This window comes from Ahaetulla prasina, chromosome 2 (genome assembly GCF_028640845.1).
Source record: "Ahaetulla prasina isolate Xishuangbanna chromosome 2, ASM2864084v1, whole genome shotgun sequence".
Classification (NCBI taxonomy): Eukaryota; Metazoa; Chordata; class Lepidosauria; order Squamata; family Colubridae; genus Ahaetulla; species Ahaetulla prasina.
In genome coordinates, this window is record NC_080540.1 from 230,759,454 (window position 1) to 230,772,208 (window position 12,755).

The 12,755-nt window shown below is 36.4% G+C and overlaps 1 protein-coding gene across 1 annotated transcript in view; it reads right to left on the reverse strand.

Annotated features, from left to right (window-relative positions):
• Nucleotides 1–1,197: 1,197 nt before the first annotated feature.
• The window catches only part of CEMIP2 (cell migration inducing hyaluronidase 2), a 59,800-nt gene continuing 48,242 nt past the window's right edge, over nt 1,198–12,755 (reverse strand). Inside the window, exons 16-24 of the mRNA XM_058174117.1 lie at nt 10,374–10,551; nt 9,732–9,947; nt 8,330–8,538; nt 7,631–7,813; nt 6,867–7,086; nt 4,570–4,650; nt 2,638–2,786; nt 1,869–1,972; nt 1,198–1,587 (exon numbers count right to left, since the gene is read on the reverse strand). Coding sequence (XP_058030100.1) covers nt 1,391–1,587; nt 1,869–1,972; nt 2,638–2,786; nt 4,570–4,650; nt 6,867–7,086; nt 7,631–7,813; nt 8,330–8,538; nt 9,732–9,947; nt 10,374–10,551 — 1,537 coding nt within the window. The 3' untranslated portion in view covers nt 1,198–1,390. The remainder of the gene's footprint in view (nt 1,588–1,868; nt 1,973–2,637; nt 2,787–4,569; nt 4,651–6,866; nt 7,087–7,630; nt 7,814–8,329; nt 8,539–9,731; nt 9,948–10,373; nt 10,552–12,755) is intronic.

Sequence of the window (12,755 nt, forward strand, 5' to 3'; positions counted from 1 at the left end):
TTATTTTCACTGTCAGGAAATTTCTCCTTAGTTCTAGATAAGTTTTCATCTGTTACTTCTTGTCTTGCCCTCAGATGCTTTGAAGAATAGGTCAAACCTATTGGGTTTGGGCCGGATAGCTCAGGCTGGTAAGGCCTGTTATTAAGAACACAGAAGCCTGCAATTACTGCAGGTTCAAGCCCGGCCCAAGGTTGACTCAGCCTTCCATCCTTTATAAGGTAGGTAAAATGAGGACCCAGATTGTTGGGGGGGCAATAAGTTGACTTTGTAAAAATATACAAATAGAATGAGACTATTGCCTTATACACTGTAAGCCGCCCTGAGTCTTCGGAGAAGGGCGGGATATAAATGTAAACAAAAAAAAAACAAAAAACCGCTCTTCTCTGTGTCAGCCCTCAGATATTGGAAGACTGCTATCATCTCACCCATAGTCCTCTTCATTAGACAAGACATACCCAATTCCTGCAACTGTTCATATGTTTTAGCCTCCAGACCTCTTTGTTGCTCTTCTCTGCATTCTTTCTAGAATTTCAACATCTTTTTTTTTATCGTGGTGACGAAAACTGGCTGCAGTATTCCAAGTGTGGTCTTACCAAACCAGTATAAAGTGGTACTAATAGCTCACATGATCTTGATACTATTTGTCTGTTGATGCAGCCTGGACTTTTTTGGCAGCTGCAGCACACTGCTGGCTCCTAGATTTCTCTCCCAATTACTGCTGTTAAGCCAGGTACCACCTATTCTATACATGTGCATTTGTTTTGCTCGCCTAAGGGTAAAACCTTACTTTTCTCACCACTGAATTTTGTTAAATTTCTTAAGTTGTTTTCTCTGTGTGCAATGATACCCCAATGAGATGACAGAAAGAAACAGCATCCATAAGTGGAGAAACCTCAAAAAGATACCTTCCTCATCCAGAGAATTACTGTCAGAATATATCAATTTTTGTCTGAATTATTCACTATTCATGTGCATAGCCATAAGGATAAGTTGTTTTTTTTTTTAAAGGAAAATAGCCTCCAAAATTAGAAATAAAACTGGCTTTCAAGTGTGTTTGGGCTAAGATTTTCAAGCAATCCAAAGTAAACAATCCTAATTCTCCAATACTTTTTTTTCTTGAGACTACAATGCCATCTCTCAAAAAAAAAGGCTTTTTAAAGAAAATACGTTAATAACAGAAGCATACCTACCAATTGATATTTTTAACAAATACTTTTTAAAATTCTTTAATATTTTGTACAATCCAAAGGTGCACAGGCTGCCATTCAAGCATTTGGTTTAGGCGTATGTCCAGATCAAAACAGCAAGTGGGATAATAATATATTTTAAAATCCCAACAAATAAATAAATTATTTCACATTGTCTTCAGTACTCCTAAGCACTTTAATTTCTATGGCATTCTTAGAGCCTGCTTTAAGAGTTCAAGATCTTTCCGTTTGCTTGTATTCACTCTGGCACAACCATATTCCTCCAGTTGCAAAGGGATGTACTTTTCAATCACATCTGAGTCCTGTTCGGCAGAACCTTTAAAGAGCTTTACCCAAGATGGCTTAAAGTTCCCTCTGAATCCCAGAAAACGAATGTGCTCTGAAACAGACAAGAGGGGGGAAAAAAGGTCTAAATTATATTTAACATGTTATATTTGTACGGAACTCTGCACTTTGATATGGCCCAAGGGATAATCAATAAAGTAAACTCTATGTTTGACATAATTATTCTCAACAGATAAAGTATATCATAAAAAAATTCTAACACTGCAGATTTGAAAAATGTCCAAATCTCATAAAATACACATCAATCCTAATTTGCATGCTCCTTAAAATTTGATTTCAAAAGTTGTGAAAAAAAATGTACAAAAATAAACAAACCTGCATTTTGAAGATTTGGTGGTTTGGCTGTCCCCAGGATCATTAAGGCTTGAGAAATGTTAAGGTCTGTTATGTTCCCTCTGCTGGTTAACACAACTAAAGACCTAAGAGAAAAATGCTGATCAGACAAACTTGGAGAGCAGAGATGAACAATGATTTACTGCAGCTAATAAATATGAGTCATGAGTGGGAGATTTTGAAAGCTGCAGAAATAATTTCAATATGCTTTGAAAATAATAACCTCTTTTACACATTGTGCTAACACATAATATGGCACGCTCTCTATAAAATACTGGACTTTCTGTTTTCTTTCTCTTCTTTAAAAAAAAAGGATCTTTTTGTGAGTAGAAAGAAAGATAATTAAAATAAGTGATGAGGTCTTAAGAAGCCAAGGAGAAACAAATTTTTTGGGGGAATGTTTAATGCTGTCTGTCTTGAGATTTCCCATCTACTGAATGCAACTAAATCTACAGAACAATGTATGCATATGCTCAATTTTTCAAAACTGATCAACTTGCAGAATTATTTCTAGCACAAGTTACACACGACTAAGCAGTTTTAATAAAAGAGCATGATACGTTCTTCAAGCACTCTGCCTTTTAAAGAAACAACCAGTTCACAGCAATGAAGAAAGGTCTTGTTCTTTTACAAAAGCACCATAACTATTTTGATAGCATTTGGGGGGATTTTAAAAACAAATGCTACATTTTCATTTCTGTGTCCACTTAGGCGACTAGTTAGCTGATGGATTTATACTATATCGACCTACCTTTGGGGAATTCCAGTTTTTATATAATTTTCTACGAGCTTGATCTTCTCTTCAGGAAAAAAAGTTTCTTTTGTTACTTTACCCACACAGGCATCAATGACTATGGCAAGAAGGCCCACCTCTTTCAGTGGAAACTTGACACTATTGACCTGAAAGAAAAAAACCTCTTAAATCATTACTTTTCCCATGCCTCTAAGAGTCAATTTGTAAACACAGTAATCTTCTGCCACTAACAGAATGCTCTTGCATTTGCCATGCTTTGGCTTATAAATGGCAATACAGGGAGCCTTCAAGTTACAGCTGTTCATTTAGCAACTGTATGAAGTTACCATGGTGCTGAAAAAAGGCGACCGATGACCGGTCCACCCACTTTTGACCATTGCAGTGTCCCTACAGATCAAAATTTGGGTGCTTGGCAACTGCCATATATTTACAAGGGTTGCAGCGTCCCAGAGTCACGTAATCACCACTTGTGACTTTCGCAGTTGACAAGCAGCCAATGAGCATGCCAGGTTTTCTTAAGGACCGTGAGATTCACTTAGCAACTGCACAAAAGATAACTGTAAAATTCGATGCGACTTACTTAACAACCACTTTGTTTAGCAATGGAAGTTCCAGTTCCAACTGTGGTCATATGTTGAGGACTATTTGTACTGAATTTCTGGCTGTGGACAATTACTATTGATGACCCAGCAAGAAACTACTAATGGCCTCCTTTTAAAAACTGTGTTTGATGGCAACTACATGTGTGTCCAGAGGACACACGTTGGACCCTGGAGAACAGACTTGTTTCCAGCCTTGTATAGATGATTTTACTTATAATTTTTAATGGTAAATCTATCCCTGCAGTCTGCAGTTTATGCCTTCCTTTCAATTGCCTTGTGATTTAAATAAAACTCTCACTAGTAAACTCTCAGTCTACTTCTTTCCCCTCAATCCTGAATTTTGATCACAGTATCGGGATAATGCTTGCATTAAGCTCTAGGACAGGGCTCTCCAAGCTTGGCAACTTTAAGCCTGGTGGACTTCAACTCCCGGATTCTGGGAGTTGAAGTCCACCAGGCTTAAAGTTGCCAAGCTTGGAGACCCCTGCTCTAGGACATAAATACTAGTTAACGGAAAGATTTACTCTGAAGTTTTGTATTTAGAAGTAGAAAAATGGAAGGAGATTAATTAATGCTACTGCCACTCCTTCTCCCCCCCCCAATCATTTAAAACAACTGCTTCTCTTCTAATGATGAAGAGTATTAAAACATCGCTGTTGTGTGTTAATGTAGAAATTCTCCCATAGAAATTAATCATAGGCATTCTGAAAATTCAGCAACAGGAATGCCAAAAATGTCAATCCCCTCACTTATTTTTTTCTTTCTCCTGTTTGCAAAAATGTGTGAAGCCGATTAAGCAGTTAGAAAAAGAACAGATCCAGTGTGTGTGTGTGTGTGTGTGTGTTAAAGCCAGCTCTCTTCCTTATAGAACAAGAGACTAACTTGTGTCCATTCTATCTCCTGTGCATCAAACTGAGATAAGCCTGGGAACCTCCTTCAATCCATGCCTCAGAAAGACGACTGCTTGGTCTGCTTCTCATTTGTTGTTTTATTTGTGTAATCAGGAAGGGTGGGCAGCTAGCTTACAGCAAACACTTTCCTCCTTTCACTAAGCAAGATCTTGTTTGTTCTGTTCATGAAGCAGCCAGGAGATGATTCTCTGGGCTGGCTAGATTCATAGGCAGCCTCAACCTTTTCACAAGGGGAAGTAGTCTGTGGCCACAGCTTTTCTGGGAAGGCAGGCAAAGATAACTCATGCTTGTCAAAGAAGGGGTGAGGTTTTTCATCTCTGCCCATACCATCTACTGTCGAATATCTGCAAGTTTGAAAGATAAGCCTCTCACATTGAAAGGAACGTAATGCCCAGGAAGAGTACAAGAATACTTACAGAGATCGAATATTCTTGTGGTTCTGAAGTTTGTATTTTCACAAAGATGTAGGTTTGATGAGGATCACTGGTAAATACCACCTGAATGTTAAGGATACCATATATATATTTAAAACTAATAATTTTTAGTATTATTTGATAGTTCATGTACAAGAATCCATGTAAGGTAAAATGAGAAAGAATTTATTTTGGTTGGATCAAAGGAAAGTTGTTAAAAAAGATCTTTGAATTAAGATATAGTGGTCCTGTGGTGTACTGGATCCTGTACAGATTTGTACATTGGTAAAATCCTGTTCAATTTTATATATGAATAAAACCCCATTTGTCATTTTATATAGGGATAAAATTACATTCTGGATGCCCACTCTTATCATTAGTCCATTAAACTGGTGGCTACTATAAAAATAATAATAAATCAATGGATTATAATTTTTCTATGAAAATATTTTTAAACAATAACTCAGAAATAAAGCAATACAGAAAAGAACAGTCATGATACTGTAAAAAAGTACAAATAGAAAAGAGTCTCTACAAACAACAATAAATTATTTTGTTGGCAATTAAACTGCTTCTTTCTTTCTACATTATCTACCATTATTTTCTGACAACCATTGAGATAAATCAGTGGAAGCTATCTATAGCAGGGGTCTCCAACCTTGGTTCCTTTTAAGACTTGTGGATTTCAACTCTGGGAGTTGAAGTCCACAAATCTTAAAGGGACCAAAGTTGGAGACCCCTGATCTATAGTAATCATCAATTATTTTGAATTTTGTACTCCAAAGCCTAAATCAGCAAAATTCCCGAGAACTGTAGAAATTATAGTGTCAATTATCTGGGGAATTACTTATCTTTGCATACAAAAATTCACCTAGGGCTTGAGGTAGTTTACAACTGAAGTAAAAAAAACCGCAATAAGAATAACCTATGGTAATCTTAGTATCAATGACACCTATAACCACTGCATAATAAAGTTTTCAAGGGATTCTTGAAAACCAAAACGTTGATATCCTTCACCGCAGAAGGACAAGATTCCAAGGTCAGGGCAGCAGCTGAAAAGGCCCACTGGCTAGCTCTGCTACCTCTTGTGGTGAAAAAAAACCCCTCTGCATTCCTTTCCTTGAAGATCACACAAGGAAGCTACATATGGTTGGGAAAGATGATCTTACAGGGATCTTGGCACCAAGTCATGCAGGACTTTAAAGAGATAAACAATTTTGAACTGGACCTGGAAGCAAGCCGGTGACCAATGCAACCATTACCCTAATTAGCAGCTGCCATACTTTGCTCCAGTTGAAGGTCTCAATTGTTTTCAGAAGCCATTCCATGTTTAGTCGGTTAAGTAAACAAGATGACAGGAACACACCCCAGTCCTCAAATAGTCCAAAGACTATGAAAATATTTTTATTTTAAAAATATAAAAAATATAAAAATAAAAACTATCTACTATTGACCTCACCCCATTCCTAAGAGGTCTGTAAGGGGCATGCATAAGAGCACCAGTGTGCCTAACGTTCCTGTCCAATGTTCCCTTTGATTGTATCCAATTTGTATAGTTATTTCATGCTTATGCTTATATATATATACTGTCGTGAAAAATAAAATAAATAAATAAAATAAATAAAATTCCTGCAACTGGCCATCCAAAGCTGGGCAGTGCACCCCTCCCCCACTCCCCGGCCATGAGCTCCATATATGGATTTAGGAATACCTTGGGAAGGCATTGCCATTTCCAAATAGTGGAAATGTGACAAATAACGTATCCATCTTGCAGGGATTTAATCTTAAATTTGTTTTGACCCATAAAAACTCTGATGGAAGCTAGGATCAGCTAGTACTTTGAAGCATCCTTAGTCTGGCTTGGGCTGTTATCAGAATTTTTTACACTGCTCCCCCAAAATGAAAGATCTAAATAGTAAACACTGCTCCTATTCTAAAGAACATCCAGGTTCTACTATAAGAACTTTAGACTTTTTTTGGGGGGGAATAGTTTTTAATTTGCTTTGTTGTTTTATGATTTTAATGTTTTTTAATGTCTTTACCCTATAAACCACCACCCAGAGTCATTTGACATGAGATGGGCAGCAAATAAATTTCATATTGATAAAATAATATTTTTTTGCCGGTTCTACTAAACACAAGCAACAATTCTGAGGACTGTGCTTGACAGGTTCCCACACATATTTTCCTTGAAAAATACATTCAATTCTTTCTGCAACTCACCTGCCAACCTGACAGATAGCCATGGGATAAACCATTTAATATTTACATATAATCTTACCAATACAATAATTTCTCACCTGGTCCGAGCCGCATTTCTGACAGACGTCAGTTATTTTTGTGGGCATTCTTTTCACAGCAGTTGGTTTCTGGAAGTACTTTGGATAAGCGTTTGCTGAACAGTTACTGTAAGACTTTGACTGAAAGCTGGCCTGTATTTTGACTCTTTCACATCCCTGAGATGAACAGTAACTGTGCCCTTCTCTGTGATATTTGGCTTGCAGGAACAGAAACAACAACCTGCCGAAGAATACAGAAGTAGGAAAATATCAAGCAGAGAGTGCATGCCATTCCAAAGGATGCTACAATGGCACAACTGTTTACTTGTGCATCTTACTTTTTGCATCTCCCATCAATGCTATTAATTTCATTTTTTGTTGTTCAAATATAATCAGCTCCCCATTCAGACTCTGAATTACATTCATACTGCCATTTATAACAGCCATTTTGCTAGAAACGAGAGCTCCTTCTTTCTAACATGCTGTGTACGTCGAACTCATTCAAGCAGGTGGAGACAATACAATCCTGGATAGAATGATCTAAGATAGATAATAAAATTGACGACCAAATGGAAAATAATTTCTGGGCATTCTTAACAGCCTAGCTTGTGTTAACCTTTAGAAAAATGACCCTTCAGTCATAAATCTGTTGATAACCACAAACCACAAGGATTTCTCTTAGAACTGTATCCATGCTACATCTCTCAACTCTTAAGACAGCCAGACCAAACAATCTTTAGACACTATATAAAGCTCTACTTTTAATTTTAATGGAAAATGTCTACCCAGTGCTATCATCAAAATAGAAAATTTTCTCTGTTCGTCTCTTCTGCAGCTCAGCCATTGAAGACACAGCAACATAATCCTCCATATTATAATAAGCAGATGCCTGTCTCTGGAATACATCAAAGGTGACTTGAAAAGAGGCATCCGGTGGGTAACAGAGGCCAACTCGAATCCAGTCATTTCTGAAAAAAGAATTGATGAAAAATGCTGTCATTTATGATTTTATTATTTGCTCTTTGTTGCATTTAACCGTATTTAGCAAAAATTATGAAAGCTGAAAATTCCAGACTTTGCCTATCTGGTGAAAAAGCTTTTGAAACCAATAAACAAGTTTCATTATGCTGTTTGTTTTACACTGGCACATGCCGAGTCGTTACCCCACATCTAATTAAATATTCTGGTCACCCTTGTCAGTTTTATTTAAAGCCTTAATTTTCAGATTCCAGTGATTCTATTTCCTTACGTATGGTCGCAATGAGTTGCATAATATGTAAATTGAGTTGATCTTGGTATCAAATATTACTAGCATATATACAATTATGTTTTATGGACTGGTGATTGACCACAATAAAGAGTCTTGCCTACATTCTCCTGTGGACTGTCGGGTTCCACAGGATTTAAAAGTCCATAAATACTATTTATTACATGTTTAAATAGTATAGCGATCTATCACAAAAGAGCATCACATGCAAACGTACTTGTTGAAATTAATGAGGTACAAGAAGGTTATTTGTGGGGATTGTCCATTCCAATGTATTGTGTAACCCTTTTGAAGCATTACAACTGGCTGGTATTGCTGGAAGTCAGCTTTCTGATTATTAATACCTCGAAGTATCATAGGGTTGGAAGGATACTCGTCTCGTACCATAGTCATTAGATTCTGTGGGTTCCGGGTCTGGATGTATACCTACAACAAGAACACAAAGAAGGAAAATGCTAAGTCCTATGAAATGACAAAGACCCGATATATCAAAAACACATACAGTGTGAATGACCTGGATGTAAGACGAGTAAGTCTCAATTACATAAGAACTCTGAATGAAGAAAACTATCTTTTACAAAGAATTGAATGATCTAAGGAAAACAATAAGATTGATTCAATGAAAACTATGCAGTGGATATGGATTTTGGGTCTTAGGAAATCCTCCTTGTTAGCAGTTATCCTCTCTTTTTTTGTTAGTGAACCCTAAAAATACTTCGCCATTAAAAAAAAGAAGATATGGATTGAATTGTTTCTGATTTGACTGGTAATGACTAGAGGAACAATTAAGCTTTAGGTAGCTCTAAAGTCAGAAAGAAAACCAGAGTCAGAAATGCTAGAAAGCCTATGAGTCAGATATTTTTTTTCTAACTCTCTAAGCCAGATTTGAACAGGATTAGTTTTATCATAATCTCTTCCTTGTGAAGTCATAGCTGTACTCTAATCTTTATACACAATATGACACATTAAAAAGTGCATTATTAAAACAAAGCAATTTTATTATAGAACAAGCCCAGATATATCAACACGTTACTTACACTTCCTTCTCTCATGTCCTAAGGATTGGAAAAACTGTCAATATGATATGGATAAAACAATATAATGGAATTATACTTTCTTCATATATCTGACCTTATATTTGCTTTCTTCATGCTGGTCTTTTACACTAATTATTATTATTTTAAAAATAATTAGAAAAAGAGATGGTGGCAAGTGAATGATACATTTATTTATCTAATTTTTATTTATTTATGTTCTATATAACCGTCCATCTTAGTCAATGGCTCTAGTCATTGTGTAGCTGTATTTTTATTCATGTTAACCTATTTCTCATTTCCTGAATTAACTTAATCTTTTGGGTTTGCACTGAACCATAACTAGCCATTCCACAGGTTAAAAGGGGAGGATAATTTGTGGTTTAGACTATAATCCAAACCCAGCCATTGTATGGGTGTGGGTAAGAAGACAGAAAGATAGAACATACATACTCAGTTAAAAAATATTCAAACTGCTGAATTTAAATGTAAATATAAATCAGTAATTCAATCTTTTCCTCTAGAAATTGGACATGCTATTCATGTTTTATGCATACAACAGAACATTCACATCTCTCTCTTAACCTGAGCAAAAGTTCCACTGCAGACTACACCATTCCACTTGATAAAGTTAGAACAGTCTGGATGTTGAATCAGATAGTTATCCATTCTACCAACGTAAGTGTCCATGTAACCTGTCACCGATCCATCAACATCATGGAATATTGAATTCTTGTCACCGTCCAGATCAGCTTCTTCAAACCATGGGCCAGGTTTACCAAAAAAGACTTTTAAAGAAACCTTACAAAACAAAAAGTACATTAATATTTATTATATTATATTATCATAATATTATAATTATTTAAGAGTTGTCGTCACACAGTGGTTAGAATGCAATACTGGAGGTTACTTCTGCTGACTACCAGCTGTTCGAATCTCACCATCTCAAGGTTGACTCAGCCTTTCAACTTTCCGAGAACAGTAACATGAGGACCCAGATTGTTGGGGGCAATACACTGATTCTATAAACCACTTAGAGAAGGCTGTAAAGCACTGTGAAGCGGTATATAAGTCTAAGTGTTTTTGCTATTATTTAATTTATAAACAGTCCATTTATCTCACAGAGGCGTTAGTCTAATGCTACTAATTACCATTATTGTCTTCAAACTCCTTTCCTTTTTCATGTGGAAAAAGCAACTTTAATTTTAAAAAAAACCAAACCCTTACATTTTCATCGAATGCCACCAGGGAAATATTGTTCTGAGGTGTAATTTGCCAGGTATTTTTCAGTAGGAACCCAATTGCACTAGTGAATCTATCAGTAGTTGGCACAAAATTATTGAAAGTACATTTGGTGAGGCGAATAGGTCCATCATAAATTTGAAATCCACGGATTGGATAAGTCCTGTAAAAGAATAAAAATGTTTAGAAACATTATTTTTCTTGCTGATATAAATATTTACAGAATAAGCAGGTAAGAGTTAGGAGTGTTATTAGGCAATAAAAGCTATTAAATACAATGAGACTCAGTGAAAAAAGGTTTACATTATGGCAAAATTTATGAAAATATTTGCATGCTGTATTTTCAAATGTAATTTTTATTCTGGGCCATATTTTACTGGACCTTCCACTCCTTTAGTCAAAGGCTCAAGGAATAATTTCAGACAGGATGACATAAATGTATGTCTGTATTTATATTTTAGACAAAGTCCTCTTCTCAGTGTGAAAATTGCAGTTAATGAATTTGATCTCTCAGTTTGCACTCAGTCATGAGTGCAGTAGAAGAAATCTTCAAAGAACAGGTTAGGAAATTATCATAATGGGGAAAATCTATCTATGTGGTCACTAGGAGTAGAAAATGACTTCATGGCACATAATCAAGGAAAATACTTTTATTACTATAGAAACAGTTTAGCTCATCATAATTCTATGAATCCTGGCTGGGCTGGATTTCTGCAGTACATATATAGGCTGTTAAAAGGTGTTATGTATATGTATTTATTTAATTGCAAAGTTTTTTTTTAAATAATCAATTAAGTAGATACTCTGGGCAGTTTAAAAGTATAATTTAAAAATACTAAGAATACAAAATGTGTTTAAAATCATGTTAAAACCATGGCAATCATTTTCTGACAACTGGGAACAAGCGTAGATGATAAGAAGTGAGGATAATATGGTCCTATCTGCTATTCTTGGCTATACTTTGCTGTATTTAGGAGTAACAGAAGAATGACTGAAAGTGGCTGGCAACCATCCATGTTAACTCATTGTCAAGAAATCTATGCTGGTATTCATCCATCAGCTTACATCTTCCAGGGACAAGCTAAGTTTCAGGAACTATCTGATTATCACCTCTTTTAAAGAAACTGATACTTCCCTTTCGCAAAGAAAAAAAAAAGATGCATTATCTCCCAAAGAAACTGGACATCTTCTTTGCATTGTTCTAAAGAATGAAAAGAAAAAAACTACAACCCATACAAGTGGTCAGATGTACTGGGCTCAGTGTTTTCCACAACATTCTGATGGATAAAATTGCTTGAATCTCACTTTTGCAAAACAGCCGCAGTATGTTTTTAAAGGTTCTGCAGTATAAATTCAAAGCTAAGTTGTACTAAGTACAAAAGTGAGTAATAAAGTAAAGTAATAAAGTCATGGTGCCTACGAAAAACTATCCTTGCCTACCACCACAAAATCAACCAGACAACAAGTTGAAGCACACATCCAGGCTATGAAATACTTACCGGTTTCTAGGCAATGTGCGTGTTCTATTGTTTATCCCTCCAGTCCCCCAATATTTGTTCTGGCCTCCTAAATAGCCATAATTCTTGCTTTCACCAACAAACAAAGAGTTTGAGACTTCCTGGCTGGATCCTTCGTCACTCGGAAAGCTTCCGTCACTATCAAAACCAAAACCAAAGACAGGTGACTTTTAGCAGATGAAAAAGATTTAATTCTAGCAAGGCTGGTGCCACATTTAATAAAAGAAATGACCATCATTATGTGTTCTTGCATGATTTTGTCTTCGTGCTTCATCTCATCCATATGATGGCCTGATGAGAGAAATAGGCTAGTAAATCTGTTGAAATTTAATTTTTTTGAAACCCACTATCTTGCAATACAGCTAGGAAATAAAAATAGAAAGTAAGAGGGTGTGCTACCCTGACCTATTTAAGAGGAAAAATAAAATATAATAAATGAGTTTATATGTGTGTACACAGTCCAGTGGTCTCCAATAAATGGCCACCATTGAAAATAAAGCCAAACAGTACTAACCTTGCAAATGTTAAGCCTATTCCATTGTCAGCAAATCTAGGATAGAGGAAAAAAAATTTGTTTTAGAAAGCAGCTTCTTTTGATTAGCATTAAAATAAATACATTTTCAAAATCTGGCTCAGAACTTGGCGGACTGTGCATTGGCGCGGGAAGCCCTGGTGGTGCAGTGAGAGGGCTGGGCAGGGGCCGCCAGCCTTCTCGGCTGAGGAGGAGGTTTCCCGACCCGAGCTTCGCCGCGAGAGCCACCCCAAAGGCCAGAAGAAAGGTCATTCCATCGGAGTAATGGGCGAAGGCTCCTTCCTCTCCCGCCTTACCCATGCTGTGCGAGCCCGGCTG